We start from the raw sequence: 16,580 nt of genomic DNA, 5'->3' as shown, positions 1-16,580 counted from the left end.
TTTTTGCAATTATTTAATTCCTAAATATGCAAATATGTGTATTTTAGTATCGCTTGAAGTTTTATTAAGAAATTCCACCAAATTCCTCATGTTTCCCAAATGTTCCCATTAGTTAGCGATATATTTCTGGGTATTGGCACATATTTCCGTATCTCTAGCTAGCGATACATGTAACGATACCGATACTACGAACACTGAGCTCTGCCCCAGACAAGGATCGTTGATCTGATTGATTCAGCCTATACAACTGCGATCACCTATTTGAAACTTGTTACCACACCCCTTATGAGCACTAAAACTGAAAATGTACATCCCCACCACTCATTTTCCCACACCTTTGTGTTCTAAATAACCACTATTCCTTCTACAACACCCTTCGCATTTAGGGCCACCCAAACCTTCTTTCCTCCCCCAAAAGGAATCTACAATTTTTTGATCCATCAATTGGAGTTTTGTTTACTGAAAAGTTACTGAGCTATATGATGCTTGCAGTAGTCTTTATTCTGATATCTTTTGCCCATACTCCAATCAAGATAATTCATAACACTAGCAGTGGTTGTAATGGCCGCCACCGTTACTTTTACGATACGGGGCGTAAAGGCCGTTACGGGGGCCGTAATTGCTTTTACGGTCTCAATTTTTTTTATTGAAAAAAATTCAAAAAACTCATATCAACCCCTTAATGAACTGTTACGTGGCCGTTATGACCTTTATGGGGGTGTAATGGGCGGTTACGGGGCTTTTAATGGCCTTTACAGGTCATTTTTTTCATAATGGACATTACGACCTTTACCACCCCGTTACGTGTAACGATTGCCACCATTACCCTTGTGTAACAACCTTTTCGGCCCCATAACGACCTTTATGGCACACCATGACTCCAATCCCCTTACTTTTAAACTGATTAACTTCATTGATGCACCCCTGAGCCGCTTCTCTTTTCGCCTCTGGAAGAAGCTCCCACTCGATAATTTATAGAAGACTTGAGACTCATCAACTCTCTTTACCCGTTAGGAGATGTCAGAGTTTGCCACTATTGAGCAGCCTGAGATTTCTGAGCTCTGCTCTCTTTTGCGAATTGAAACATTACAATGAAATCCTCACAATCGAAAGGACACTCCGACCGTCATGCCAACTTGATCGATTGCCTCCTTTATCCATCGCATGCCTTGGGCCATAGACATGTGGAGCCCTTCCTCTTTTGTTGATGGACAATTCTCACACACAAATATCCCTCATCCATTCCCAGTCTCTTCACACGGTGCCAATAGCTGCTAGTAGCGATGGAATGTTCAACGCCTCTGTCAACGCTTGTCGCCAGAGATCGCCTCCCACAAGGACAAATCTTCGCTCTTCCCCTCTAGATTGGTTTCCCCCTCTTAGGCCACTATAAGTCTGTAACTAGGGCCATCTCTCCCATATCTCCTTTGAGCAATGCATCGCCACTCCCTTCCCTCCCTAGATTTATGGAGTTGTGCTTTAGAATCTAAAGGATTTAAAATTAGTTGGACTAAAACAAAGTATATGGATTGCAATTTAGTAATAATAGGAGTGAAAACGAGGAATTAGTTAAGATTGTTGCCCAAGAAGTGTCCCGAAATGACCACTTTCAATACCTTGGGTTAATAATTCATGAGAGTGAAGAGATCGAGAAGGATGTGGCTCATAGAAATCAAGCTGTGTGGATAAAATAGGTTTCCTCTGGAGTTTATGCGATTGTTATTTACCACTGATGCTTTACGGGATAGAATGTTGGGCTGTTTAGGAACATGTTCATAGGATGAGTGTAGGTGAAATGAGGATGTTGAGATGGATGAGTGACAAGATGAGGAATGATAGAATTAGAAATGAATGCATTTGATGGGACTTAGGAGTAGCACCAATAGGTAATAAGATGGGGGAAGGTAGACTTAGATGGTTTGGTCATGTCCAAGAGAGACCAAGAACCACAGCACTTAGGAGCAAGTTGGACGTGTTGAGTGAGACTCGGGCGATATGTCCAAATCTGGCCGAGTGGGCCTTGTCCAATTCTTCTCTCCCCCTACTCCCTCTCTCTTTCCCCCTACGTGTCTTGCTTCGAGGAACATAATCGTCTCTTTGCCACATGTTCCAGGAACGCGAATCATCTATAAAACTACAACCAGAGGTATTTCATTATCTGGCTAAGCAGAGGTATTTCATAATCTGTCTATGTATGATGCATGATACACATGCACTTGAAAAGTGTAGATGTGGCACAAAGTAACCAAAATTAACTAAATTGTAGAACGTCTTGTCTCTAAGTCATGGTCCCATTGAACAATTGTAAGCCCTGATTCATGGATACTTGTTTGTTGAAATAAGGCCAGTAAATATTTTTCAGTTTTTAGCCATCAAATACATGTTCCCCAATCTGATAGTCCGGTAAGCAAATTAGCCCAATTTCTGGTTCATGGCCCATCTAAATTTGGACCCATAATTTGGGCGTTTTAGTTTGGATTACTTATATTCTACATTCAGAATTTCTAAGTAATTACTAAGTTCCTGAATATCATCTATCACACTCTGCTAGAATATCATTGTTTTTCTCGTTAACTAAAAGTGAGGTGAAGCCAACTGGTTTACTAAGAAAAGGTGGGGCTAGCTGAGTTTCGTTGCTTCTGCAGGATAAATTTCCTACAACCTTGTGAGTTTGTTATAGGAAGCTCGTGTAACCAAAAGCTATGTGGGGCTTGCTACAATGTACGTGTGACAAATCGACTCCATTCATTAGTTAGGGCGTGAGCCCAAAATGAGGCAAATGCATGACTCAAGTGGGCCACACCACACTAGGGAGGGAAACAACTACCATTGAAACCTTCCTAGGGCCCACTGTGATTTTTATGTGCCATCTAACCTATTACAAGGTGGTTCCTACCAGGATGAAGGGAAAACACAAATATCAGCCTGATCCAAAATTGCCATGGCCCCAGGAAGGTTCCAATGGTATGTGTTCAATCTCCATTGTTTCTCATAGGCCTACTTTATTTTTGGATCTACCTCATTTTTGGGATGACATCCTAACATAAGTTGTTGCAACGGATGGATGGATCTTTGCCTTCCTCGTATCTTGGCCTCCCCTTATGCGTAGGCAAACCTACAAAGCATCTCTGGTATAAGGTAATTGAAAAAGTAGAAAGGAAACTATCAAAGTGGAAGAGTCGACATCTTTCCTTGGGGGGAAAGATTAATGCTAATTAAAGCGGTTATGTCAAACTTGCCAGTTTGCTTTATCTCTTTGTACGTGTCCAAAGGCGATGTTGGCTAGATAGGAGAGGTTAAGGCGGTATGTTTTTTTGGCAAGGAGCAGAAGAGAAAAAGAAGTTGCATTTTTGTTTACCCTTCATTCGAGGAAGCAACTATCATTAAAACCTTCTTGGGGCCCACCATGATTTTTATTTGCCATCCAACCCATAATAAGATTACTCCCAAGAGGTTGAAGGGAAAACACATATTAACCCGATCCAAAATTTATGTGGCCCCAAGAAGATTCCAATGGTATGCATTCAATCCTCAGTTCTCCATTGTTTCTTGTAGTGTGGCCTACTTGAGTATTAGATCTGCCTCATTTCTGGGATCACATCATAACATTAGTTTTTTTTTTTTTTTTTGATAGATAACATCCTAACATAAATTGATGCACTGGATGGACGAATCTTTTCCTTCCTCGTACTTTGTACTCTTTTGCGTAGGCAAACCTATAAAGCATCTCTGAGAAATTGAAAAAGTTTTGAAAGGAAACTACCAAGGTGGAAGAGTTGGCAACTTTCCTTGGGGGGAAGATTAACGGTAATTAAAGAAGTTATGTCTTACTTGCCGCTTTTCTCTTTTTAGGTGCTGGAAGGCGATTTTGGACAAATAGGAGAGGCTGAGGCAGGATTTTTTGTGGTAAGGAGTAGAAGAGAAAAAGTTCCATTTGTTGAAGTGGGAAGGGGTGTGTTTCCCTTATGGGAAATGGGGAGCAGGTATTAGGAAGCTGGACTTTACAAAGTCTGCATTGCTTGGTAAGTGGTCGCAACGATCTGGCATAAAAGAAGATAGCTTATGGAGAGAAGTGACAACAAAAAAGTATGGTGTTAATGAAGGGGATGGTGGACAAGTGGGCAAAAGATTCCCCATTGTATAGGGCCTTAGCGTTGTTGAAGGCGGTTGCTAGGTTGGGGTCTAAGTTTAAGGAGGGAATCGGGTTCTCTTTGGGTGATGAGAAGAGGATTCATTTATGGGAGGATACTTGGATTGGAGAGGGGGCGCTTAAAGAAGAGTTTCGAGGTTAGCTAGGTTATCTCCGGATGAGAATATTCCTGTCGCTTGGTGTTTCTCTATGTATGTTAACCTAGTGGTTTGGACCCCTCCATGTCGGAGGAACTTGTTAGATGAGGAAGTGGTTGACTTCATTCGGCTCTTAGATCGACTTCAATGATACCATCATTCTATTGGAGAGAGAAATCATATGATGTGGAATAAGAAGAGATTGGATTGGTTTTTAACTCGTCCGTTGTACAGATTGATGCATGTTTCTTTCTTCGGGGAGCACAAAGAGTACATTTCTTCCGCTTGGCACTACGACACCCCCAAAGTAGTGGCATTTACTTTGTTGGAGGGAAGAAACAAAGTGCAAACAATTGACAATCTTCAGAAGATGAAGATGGTGATTTCTAACATTTGTGTGGTGTGCATGCAGAATACAGAGTCGGTTGATCACCTTTTTATTCATTGCCACTTTGCTAGAGGTGTGGGAGAGGTTTTTTGATACCTTTCGAGTGATATGGGTGATGTCGGGATCCATTGAAGGCTTTCTTCTAATGTGGCGTGGGGCAGAGTAGGGAAAAAAAGGGAAGGTGATATGGAGGCTAGCTCTTTTGGAGGGTGTTTGGGCTCTATGTGGGGAATGTATAATCAATTTTTTGAAATTGAAGTGGGTCGGTGTCGGAAGTGTTTTGAGGGTTTAAATTGGATGCTATGGGTTGGGCCTCATGTTTAGAGTCCTTTGCATAATGTAATCTTTCCCTTTTCATGTTGGGCTTTGTTGTTGTAATTTGCCTTAGATCTCTTTCTTCAACTTTTTCTAATAATAATATCGTTACCTTTAAAAAAAACTGGATGGATGGAGTGCACATCACTTAGACATCACAGTGGGCCCTAGGATTAGAAATAGGCGGCGACTCGGCTTGACTCAGTTGAGACGCCATCGACTCGTCTTTTGCAAGTTGACTCAGGATCGAATGAGACAGTCCGAGTGGCCTAGTCTTTTGAACATGGTCTCGCCACCCCACGAGTCCAGCTCCATGTCACACTCTCTTAAAAACATGACAAAATTATGATGAAGCACTTTTGCACCCCTAAAATCTGATCGAATTGGAAGAATCACCTTCCACTGTTGTTGTTGTTTTTTTTTTTTTTTTTTTGAAAGATGACAAATATTATTAAAACCTCAAAAATGAGGAAATGAAACAACCAAAAGAAAGAGAAAAACTACAAAGGTAAAAGGGCACCGACAACTGCCTTGACATAAACTGTCCATTTTGTCACCAAGTGAATAACTTTGCCAATTACCTCCCTAAGCCCCTCCTCATCCTGGAAACATCTACCATTTCTAGCTTTCCAAATAACCCAAAGGATTGCCATAATGAGTAGCCGCCATACCGCTTTCCCAGCCTTGTCAACTCGACCTTTGTGCCACACCCACAATAGCTCGTCCATCGTCTTCGACACAATCCAATCCATGTGAAGCAAAGCGAGGAAGAACTCCCAAACCATTGCAACAAAAGGGCAGTGAATAAATAGATGGTCAATAGATTCCTCGTTAACCATACACATCAGGCAAACATTTGGAATAACGAGAGCGCATCTTTGAAGGTTATCAATTGTAAGAATCCTCTTCCTCCTCATCCTCCTCTTCCTCCCGACCAACCACAGAAACGTTAAAACTCTTGGCGGGGCTCCATAGAACCAATGAAAATAAGGGAAGGATGTCTCCTAAGTACTAGAATGATTGGAAAGCAGATTAAAGAGCAATTTAATCAAAAACTTCCGCGGACTCTGACCAGACCAAAAAATTTCGTCATCTTGAAGCGAATACGGCTTGATTGAATCGAGTAAGACCAACAATGCTAACCACTCCGCATACTCTTCCGATGAATTCCTGTGGCAGGGAGGAGACCAAACAATTTGCCCACCCATCATCGAAAAACACTCCGCAACCTTAACTAATTGATCATGTGTTAAACGAGCAATCGAGGGAAAGGAGTCCTGAAGTGCAACGTTACCACGCCAAATGTCTACCCAAAATCTAATACGTGAGCCTTTGCCGATTTTGAAAAGCGCCACCCCTAGAAACCATGTGCTGTAATTCCATCATTGCTCTCCACGCAGCAAAAGCCTTGTATAGGAAAGATTGGTTCGTTCGCAAACCAACCCCCCCTCTTGCACTCTGTACCTACCGATCACTATATACCTCTAGAGCCTGCATTCTTCAACACTAAATCTCTAGATCCATATTCCCAAAAGAGCTCTATTCATAGTTTCCAAATGTTTAATACCAGCCCCCCCTTTTTGAAATAGGCTTACACACCTCACTCCATTTAAGCAAATCGAACTTCCTCCTCACCGAGTCACCTTTCCATAGGAGATCCCTCCTGAGTTTCTCCAACCTTTCCAAGTCTGACTTTGGGCATTTGAATATTGACGTAAAGTACATCAGCATGTTGGAAAACACTGATTTGATTAAAGACAGACGCCCACCCAATGATGGAGATCTAGTCTTTCAGGAAATAAGTTTCCTCTCTATCCTTTCAATCATAGAATCCCACAAATGCTTAATTGACTTCCTGATATAGAGGGGCAAGCCTAGATATGATGACGCAGAGGAACCAACCTTGTAACAAAAAAATTTCGCATACCGAGACATCTCTTCCCCCACATGTACTCCTAGCATCTCTGATTTTTCCACATTAATTTTTGAACCGGATGCTGCTTCAAAACACACCGTGATCTTCCTTAAGTTTTGAACTAACTCCTCATTTGCCTCGCAGAAGAGAAGAGTGTCATCCGCATATTGAAGATGGCTAATACTATCTTGACAACCCGCAATAAAAAAATCCTCTGAAAAGCCCATTCTTCTCGCCCTTACGAAGCATCCGACTTAAAGCCTCGACAACAACAACAAAAAGATACAGCGACAGGGGATCGCCCTATCTAAGGCCATGGGATGCTCTAAAGTATCCTTTTAGCGAACCATTAATCAACATTAAATAGGATGTAGTCTGAAAACAAGACTTCATCCATCCCCTCCACTTTGTGGCGCAACCCAGTCTCCCAAGCATATAATTGAGGAAGTCCCTAGCTACCTGATCGTAGGCATTTTCGATGTCTAATTTGCATATCGGACCACTTTTCTTCTCTTTATATCTGAAATCAATGCACTCATGGGCGATAAGGGCAATATCCAGAATCTGCCTATCATGCATGAAGGCATCTTGACATTCCGATACTACTTTAGAAAGGCTTTCCTTGAACCTTGAAGCCATAATTTTTGCCAAAATATTGCAATAGCTACCCAACAGACTTATCGGTTTAAAATCTGCCACTTGCTCGACCCCATCTTTCTTAGTAATTAAGGCTACAAATGAGGCTCCCAATTCGGAAGATAATCTACCATTCTCGAAGAACTAGCTAAGAAAGTCCATCAAATCCTTCTTGATAACATGCCAAAACCTTTGGAAAAAGAAAATAGGAAAACCTTTTGGGCCTGGTGCCTTCTCTCCACCCATCAAGGTAAGAATGAACCTAACTTCCTCTTCCGAAATTGGCCTTTCCAACAAGGAAGCATCCTTAACAAAAAGAAGAGAAAAGCCCAGGTTACCAAGTCTCGGCCTTCTCCAAAGATCTGCAGCAAATACCTTCCTGTAAAATGCAACAATCGCTCCAGAAATATGATTATTATTCGTAACCTGGACCTCGTCAATTAGCAAACTGGAAATCCTATTAACACGAGTGAGAGCACTAGCAACGCTGTGAAAGAATCATGTGTTCCTGTCTCCTTCTTTCAGCCATAACTCTCTAGATCGTTAGCTCCACTTGATCTCTTCTTCCTTAACCCTGCTCTCATACTTATGAGAAAGATATAGCTTTTTCAATCTGTCTGATTCCCACAAACTGTTGTCCTCTTCTAGTCAGTCCAAGGAATGAATATCCTCAGCTATTTTATCAAACTCTTGCTCCCTTTTGCCCATAAATTCTTTTTACCAAACTTTGATATTCTCCTTCAGCATCTAAAGTTTTTTATGATGACAAAATCTAGTGAAACCTTCCATCACAAATGACGACCACCAATCTACAATGAGCTGGTCGAAACCATCAACTTCTAACCAAGCTTTCTCGAATCTGAGGGCCTGTTTGGCCATACGGATCCCATGGGATTAGGAGGGATGGGATGGATTTTAAGATAATGATGGTGGTGTCAGTGGATTAGTTTAAGATCCATGGGATTGCTATATCTTGGGACAAGTTCATCGAGTCTGTTTGGCATGCTCGGCATATCTCGGGATTTTACCTTCCAATCCGTCCAACCAAACACGCCCCAGGCACGATTGAACGGGATTAGGAGGGATGGGATCAATTTTAAGGTAATGATGGTGATGTCAGTGGATTGGTTTAAGATCCATGGGTTTGCTATATCCCGGGACAAGTTCATCGGGTCTGTTTGGCTCGTTTGGCATATCCCGGGATTTTACCATCCCATCCCTCCTAATCCCATGGGATCTGTCCAGCCAAACACGCTCCGAAGGGTTTAGGACGTAATGCGGGGGCATTTTCACAATTGGCATGGCTTGTGGGATGCAGGGCACACTCGGGGTGGGCGGCTCGCAAAACCCATGGATTTAGGGCCCGTGTGAGGCGGGTGGCTCGTGTGAGTTGGAACCCATGAATTTGGGGCCCACGAGGGGGCGGAACCCAGGGATTTGGGGCCCACGAGGAGGGTTCGGCCGATGAACTCACTCATGGATTTGAGGCCTGGGCTATGAGATAAATGGATTAATTCGCCACGTTTTATCTATTCGAGCTTTTGGAGCAAGTGGTTAATTGTCTTGCATCAAATCGGTATCTGAGTGGGATGTCTTGTGTTCGAGACTTCTCACCGGGGATGATTAGTGTGGGAGCATTTTCACACCGGGCTTGAGTGGGGTGGCCTATGGGATGCAGGGGCACACTTGGGGTGGGCGGCCCGCGGAACTCATGGATTTGGGCTATGAGATGAATGGATTAATTCGCCATGCTTTATCAGTTTGAACTTTTAGAGTAAGTGGTTAATTGTCCTGCATTAGGGCTCCAATTGTCTCCTGACACCTCCAAAACAATGGGCCTGTGATATGAAGTATCCTTGGGGAGACCTCATTGGTCGACTAGTGGAAATTTGCCAATCCAGTCAAAAGAAACTAGAAACATGTCCAAACGAGCCATCGCAAGAATCTTTTGACCATTAGACTAGGTAAAACGAGCCCTTCCCGTAGGTAAGTCCATCAAATCATGGCGGCACACCCAACCTGAAAAAGAGGCCATACCCGTAATCTTACCAACTCTAGATTTCTCAATGGAAAAGCGCACCACATTAAGATCCCCCTGAAGACACCAGGGTGCCACCCATCTTTGCCTAACACTGTCCAACTCCTCTTAGAAGTGCCCCCTTAAACCGGGTTTACACGGCCCATACACTGCGGTAAAAATCCATTGGAATCCTGAGGATAAATCCCAGAGAAGGAATCAACCCGACTCCATCTGTCAAACTTCCTTGCCACACAAATACCCCCCCGCTACCCCATTAGAGTGTTGAACCACTCAATCTTTAGAACTATGACCCCACAGAGAGTCAAGTGTACCTCTATCTAAGGATTGGAGCTTTGTTTCTTGAAAAGCTACGATGTTTGGCTTCGCCTTGTATCAAATCTTCTTCACCCGAGCCCTCTTTCTCTTCCCACCCAAACCACAAACATTTCAGGAAAGAACGATCATAGGATAACTTCCTTACCCGATCTGACCCTCTTCTTGCCGTTAGATGTAATTGCAGAATCGTAGTTTATAGAGCACTCTAGATTCATCAACTCCCTCATACCCTTGGGAGATCCACTCGATTTCAGTTGATGCATATCTTGGAGATACTGAGCAGCTTTTTCCTGTGCAAAACGAAAGAAGGCATGGACATCTTCATCTCGGACTCCATACGACATAGCCACGAGAACTCCAACCCTTTCAAGAACATCTCTGGCCCACTTGTGTTGTTTTGCTGAAATAGTAATGTTTTACTTCACTTCGATTGCCGAATCTGGACACCTCTCTCCACCTCCTATCGTAATAATATTTGGCATTTTCTCTGTGCAAAGAGGGGTGACGTCTAGAGCTGCTTCAAACAATTCTCCCTCTGTAAAGGAACAAACCACCATCCTCATCCTCCGAACCAGAGTCATCTTTCGTAGAATCAAAATCTTCGCTTCTGCACTCTGAAGCAACCTGCTGTATCTGGAGAGAATCTTCATAAGCATCGTAGTTCGGCATTGAGACGATCGATGAAACCTCCTCCGAAGAGAAAGCCATCTCTTCTAAAAGCAGAGGACATCTTACTTACCTAGAGAAAGAAAGAGTCGATTTTTGAAGGACTAAAGTTAGGGATCCGTTGCACGTGAGCTCGAAAGGATCACGACAGAGAACTTGGACTGGATCCACACGTATCGACTTAACTAAGTACGTCTCCACATGTGCCTCTTCCCCCGTGCTACCATCTGGAGCCACATCCAACTCCTTAACCGATCCAACGCTGAAAGAACCCGAGCAGCACAACTCGTTGGGACACGTGTCGAGGATCGGGCACTGAAGCTGACGCGTGTCTTTAATGCACAGGCTCGGAACCACATCAGACACCAAACCCGCACTAGAAGACGGTTCAGAGGGATGAGAATAGCAAACGCTACTCCCGCGACGCACGGGAATTAATGCATTGTATATGAATTTTATAAAACCCCACCTTCCTCTAATCCTCCCTTCGATTCTCAACACGTAGACTCTCCCACGGACGGAGCTCCATGGGAGTAGGGAATCGGTACTCCTATAGGATCGTCTCTACGCTCATGGCCTTCCATTACTGTTTCTTCCTCCCTCGATCTCCAATGATCCCCCTCATCTGGGGGGCAACACCTGTGGCCTCTTCCTTTTGGATGAGCATGACCACCCTCCTATATCCAACGAACGCAGAGATAGACGTAGGGATTTCCACATCCTTCTTCTTCCTCACCCGAACCCTGGCCACTTCCTTCTCCTCTCCTAACTTTGTGCTAAGATCAGCCTCTATAATTTCACCCAAACAAGAAGCCACTATGACGAAGAAATCGAAGGACCAGAACTCGAGCGGAACTAGACATCCTCGAAGCCGAAAGAGGGGAACTCTTCCCACCTTAGAAATCGGATTATAGGGCCTCCTTTGTGAAGAGCTTCTGCCATGAACAACAAATCCACATTCACAAGAAGACTCAAAAGAATCCACAACTCATTATACCCTATAGGCTGGATCGAGCACATCTCCATAGAATCCACATGCTTTGAATCAGATTCCCAATCCCGAACTAGATCTGGGACAACTCTATCCACCCATACCCAAGGGTCTTGGGTGGTTCCATCAACTCCAGATTTTATTGGAAGGTTTTGTCAAAATTTTGCCTTATGGATGTGCAATGTTGAGTTTGGCTTTGGCTTGCATCACTGAACTATTAACTATTCCATGTTGACATTTTTGAAATAATTGGAATATGAGAAGTCAGATATGTTTGGTAAACATGAAGATGACAGATTTTATTTGTTGTCTTATAGTTTTGATCGTTTGTGGAACTTGAATTGTAATAATCATGGTCTTAAAATTATTATTGCTTCAAAAAAATAAAAATAAAAAATCGTGGTCTTACTTTCCTATTGCTTGTATTGTCTCTTTTCTTTCAGCTGAGTTTTGGAATGCATGGTTGGAGGATGTTACGTTCATTTGATAACTTCTTTTAGTAGGATTTTTTTTTTTTTTTTTTTTCTTGGTTTTTTCAGTGCATGGCACTTATGATACATCAGCATTCTACCATCATCTTGGAGAATTTTTATTTGTTTTGTCTTGGAATATTTATTTGAGATTTAGTTGAATAAACTTATACATGAAATCCCTACAGGAGGACTGAGGATGAGCGCGAGTATCTCGTAAAATGGAAGGAGCTTCCTTATGACGAATGTTACTGGGAGGTTGAGTCGGACATTTCTGCCTTTCAGCCTCAAATTGAAAGATTTAATAAAATTCAATCCAAGGCTCACAAATCTATTACTAAGAACAAGATCTCTTTTCGTGATCCAAAGGAACTGAAATTTAAGCAAAAAGAATTTCAACAGTTTGAGCATAGCCCAGGATTTCTTTCTGGAGGTATCTGTATTTTATTAGGGAAGTTTTTGCATAAACAAATTGTTGGCTTCACCATTTCGTATTTTGTTCAAATGCTTGTTTATCTAATTAAATATTTTCTTTTGCTATCTTATGTTTTCCATTTACATTGTTGTAACTTGATGTTATTTAGGATCATTACACCCCTATCAACTCGAAGGGTTGAATTTTTTACGTTTTGCGTGGTCGAAGAACACCCATGTGATCCTTGCAGATGAGATGGGGCTGGGTGAGTTCAGTTACAAACTTTGATGCCAATATTAAATATCTCGTTTCGGCCAGGCAGTCTTATGTTTAGTGTATGCAAAGGCTAATTCTCATGGTTGAGTGCAGGGAAAACTATACAGAGTATTGCTTTCGTTGCATCGCTTTTTGAAGACAACATCACTCCTCATTTAGTTGTGGCTCCTCTTTCAACATTGCGCAACTGGGAACGTGAATTTGCAACTTGGGCTCCTCAAATGAATGTTGTATGTACAAGGAATTTCAATTTAAACACGCTAACCATTTCTTCTGTGCCTTTTCCTATGAATGAGGTTCTGAACAAAAGAAAATATTCTGTAGGTCTTATATGTTGGAACAGCACAAGCTCGTTCTGTCATCAAGGAATATGAATTCTTCTTACCTGTTAACAAATTAAAGAAGCACAAGAAAAAGAAGGGCCTCTCACATGTTAAAGAAAGCAAGCAAAAGAGAATTAAGTTTGATGTCCTCCTGACATCATATGAAATGATTAACATGGATACAGCGTCCTTGAAATCTATAAGGTGGCAGTCCATGGTATATTCTTTAGCCCATCAAGCATATTTCCAGTACTCAGTATGCAGATTTACCCTCTTTGATGTGCAATTGATTTTATGTAGATTGTTGATGAGGGTCATCGCCTGAAGAACAAAGATTCCAAACTATTTTTGTCATTGAAGGATTATGCCACTAGACATCGCGTGCTTTTAACTGGAACCCCTCTTCAGGTTGGTTTGCTTTCAAACTTGAAATTTCTTTTGTTGTTATAAAGATGTGTTCTTTTCCTGTCTTTTGGCAGGCGTTTTAATAAAATTCACTTATTTCTCAAACAAAAAAAATTAAAAAAAGAAGAAGAAGAAGAAGAAAAAAAAGATTTGTTCATTTTCACTCATTTTTCTTTCTAGTTACCCATAGGTTTTACAGGGGTGTTGATTTCTTTAAATATTCTCTCTTTTTATGTGAAATGATTTCATCTCAATTCTTGCTGTTTCTTATTGTTTATTATTTAGTCTTAGTTACACGATCCTTACTTTCCAAGTTTTGCTCCTGCTCCCAATCTTGCTTTGAATTCATGCTCCCACTTCCTAGCTATCTATACTTGCTAATGTTTTGTTACATGGTTTCTTGCACCCAAATTCTTTGCAACTTTGTTTCACGCTTCGTTCAGCTCTAGTTTAGTCTTTCATAAAAAAGTGAAGTGGACTTCCAGTTGTTTGCAAAGTATTTTCTTGTGTCCTTTGGGGTCTTTTGATTCCAACGAGACTGGAACTTGAGCCCTTTAGACTTGATTGAAGAGGGCGTTTGTAGCTTCCATGGGCCATGTCATGACTGGAGGCTGGTTCTCCACTGCTTTAAGGTGGGCAAGCTCTTTTTGATTATCTGTAGTGGTTGGCTGATTGGGTAGAAGTGACCCATCAGTTGTGTAGGAGCATCCACTGTAGCTTTTCGTATATTGTAGAGGAAGCTGATTTGGAGGCAGATTCCGTTGCAAGTGGAGGTGTTCTGATGCCTTGCATGCAGATTCGGGACTTGGTCCCTTTGTTGTAATTAGATAATTTCCAAACTTGGGAGTGCCCTTAGCACTCCATCTACCTGCTAGATTGCAACTAAAATGGTGGTTTTCTGCGAGAAAAGTAAAGTTGGTCAATAATTGGCCTATACTTACAACCAAAATCATGATGACTGTACAGGGCGCAAATAATTAAAATCACAAAAGGAAGCACATGTTTTCATTAAACAAATAAATGTACTAACTTAAGGTTCGATAGAATGTTGATGAAGGCATGGCGGTGATATGATGGTGCAGCAGGAGACTGGGCAACAAAAGAATTACGATTCTTTTGTATTATATTTTCTTTCTTTGGAACAATGGTTGTTTTAAGAACATTTGGTGATTGGGTCTGTGTTCTATGCTTGCTAATTTCATTCGTGTAGGATTTTTTTTTTTTTTTTTTTTTTTTTTTTATATTGCTCTTGAATGTATGGTTACTAATTCAGAGTTAGATCCAATACTTGCTAATTTTTTTAGGGCCTGTTTGTTTTTCCAATTACCTAAGTAAAATTAAAGGAAATGAGTCATGATTACAAATGCATTTAGCTGTCTAGTGATGTTAGCTGCAATTGACCACAATTATTACAGTACTTTCATTGTTTGTTTTAGCAATGAAATACTGTATGGATGGCAATTTTGTAGTGTAAAATTGTAATCGTTACAAATGGATTTACCTGTCTCCCTTGCATATGCATTTGAATCTCAATGTATGTGCCGTAAATACTTGTTGATACAAACATGGGGAAAGAGTAATAATGACCCACTTACTTTAATTTACCATGGAATTCGGAAAAAAACAAACAGGCTCTTAACTGAATTGACTCTAATTATACCGAAAAATCATTGGCATGCCTAGCCTGATACTTTCAAACCAAAACAGCCACTGGAATATGTTCATACATGACCAGATATTACACAAGGAGAAGAGTTCATTTACTAATTTGTACAACTAATAGTCATCACAGCCTTATCCCAGCTATTGATGAACTCCACCTGGTAGCAAGGCATGAAACAGTCTGAAGCCGGAGCAAGGGAGGGTTGATGTCAGGCAGGCAGCCCACTGATCAAACTTTCTTCTAGTAGTCTTGGAAGCCACCTAATACAATTATGTCTCCTTATGTTCTTTGACAATATTATTCTCAGTGAATTATTTCTCCGTACAATTGGATTTACACTGGCAAGATGATGATATTTTGTGTTATCGATTACAAAAGCTCATTATATTTACTGCCAAGAAGGTTCCCAGATTTAATCAATTAGGTCATCTATTGTTCTCATGAATTGTGATTTTTCAACTTTACCAGATTCAAGTTGGCAAAGGTCCTGATTTGGTTACTCATTTATAGTTTTCATTTAACTTCCATGTTTTGATCATGCCTTCATTCTCTACTGCCATCTGGAAATCTTGAGCTTATTCGAACCACTGATAGCTTTCCAAATCTCTGTATTAGATAAACTTCTTTTTTGATGCAATTTTGTTAGCAACTTTTTCCCTTCAATCTGTATTCTCATGATAACAGTGCTAAACTAGTACAAAATATTCATGGGTATTCATTTGGTATTTTTCCAGAACAACTTGGATGAGCTATTTATGCTTATGCACTTTCTTGATGCTGGAAAGGTAAGTGTTATATTAACATGCATTGCTTATCAAGGTTCAAAGTTGTGTTTGGAACTTTTCTCACACACAACTCAAAAAGAAGCAAACTATATTCTGAAGGACTTGGTAATAATGAATATTTTCTTACTTTGGCATTTGTGCTTAAAATGCTTGTAGTTTTCAAGTTTAGAGGAGTTTCAGGAGGAATTCAAGGATATCAATCAAGAGGAACAGATTTTAAGGCTCCATAAAATGCTGGCTCCCCATCTTCTTCGAAGTATGGATTCAACTCTTTTCCCTGATTTGGTGATTCCTATCTTCACTTTTATCATTTTAGCATCTCAAAAAGGTGTATATTTCTTATTTAATGGTGAAAGTAATGTCTTAAGCCTCTTTGAATCTCAGTTAGCTTGCAAGCATGCCAACTTAAGCAAGTGGACTTGCAACATATCTTGTCAATGCCTCGGTAGATTAAGACATTTGATTGTTTCCTTGGTATGTACAAGGCTCAGATGTTTGTCATACTAAACATGGCATGATTGCTTATTACTTATTAGAGATGTTCGCAATTTTACTGACTTGTTTGGAAAAAACCCTAATTAGGTCCTACATGAAATGCATTTATAATGGAGAAGAAAAGAACAAGAGAACAAGGAGACAAAACCAATGTTGTCGAATCGCATATGCGATCATGTGCGATTGCATATGCC

At 41.1% G+C, this 16,580-nt stretch overlaps 1 protein-coding gene across 1 annotated transcript in view; it reads left to right on the top strand.

Annotated features, from left to right (window-relative positions):
• LOC131216958 (CHD3-type chromatin-remodeling factor PICKLE) overlaps positions 1-16,580 on the top strand; it is a 116,939-nt gene that overhangs the window by 13,453 nt on the left and 86,906 nt on the right. Inside the window, exons 6-12 of the mRNA XM_058211603.1 lie at positions 12,213-12,457; positions 12,609-12,704; positions 12,809-12,945; positions 13,040-13,255; positions 13,339-13,446; positions 15,841-15,891; positions 16,048-16,147. Coding sequence (XP_058067586.1) covers positions 12,213-12,457; positions 12,609-12,704; positions 12,809-12,945; positions 13,040-13,255; positions 13,339-13,446; positions 15,841-15,891; positions 16,048-16,147 — 953 coding nt within the window. The remainder of the gene's footprint in view (positions 1-12,212; positions 12,458-12,608; positions 12,705-12,808; positions 12,946-13,039; positions 13,256-13,338; positions 13,447-15,840; positions 15,892-16,047; positions 16,148-16,580) is intronic.

The sequence above is a fragment of the Magnolia sinica genome, chromosome 10, assembly GCF_029962835.1.
Source record: "Magnolia sinica isolate HGM2019 chromosome 10, MsV1, whole genome shotgun sequence".
Taxonomy (NCBI): Eukaryota; Viridiplantae; Streptophyta; class Magnoliopsida; order Magnoliales; family Magnoliaceae; genus Magnolia; species Magnolia sinica.
This window is presented reverse-complemented; position numbering and strand designations above follow the sequence as displayed.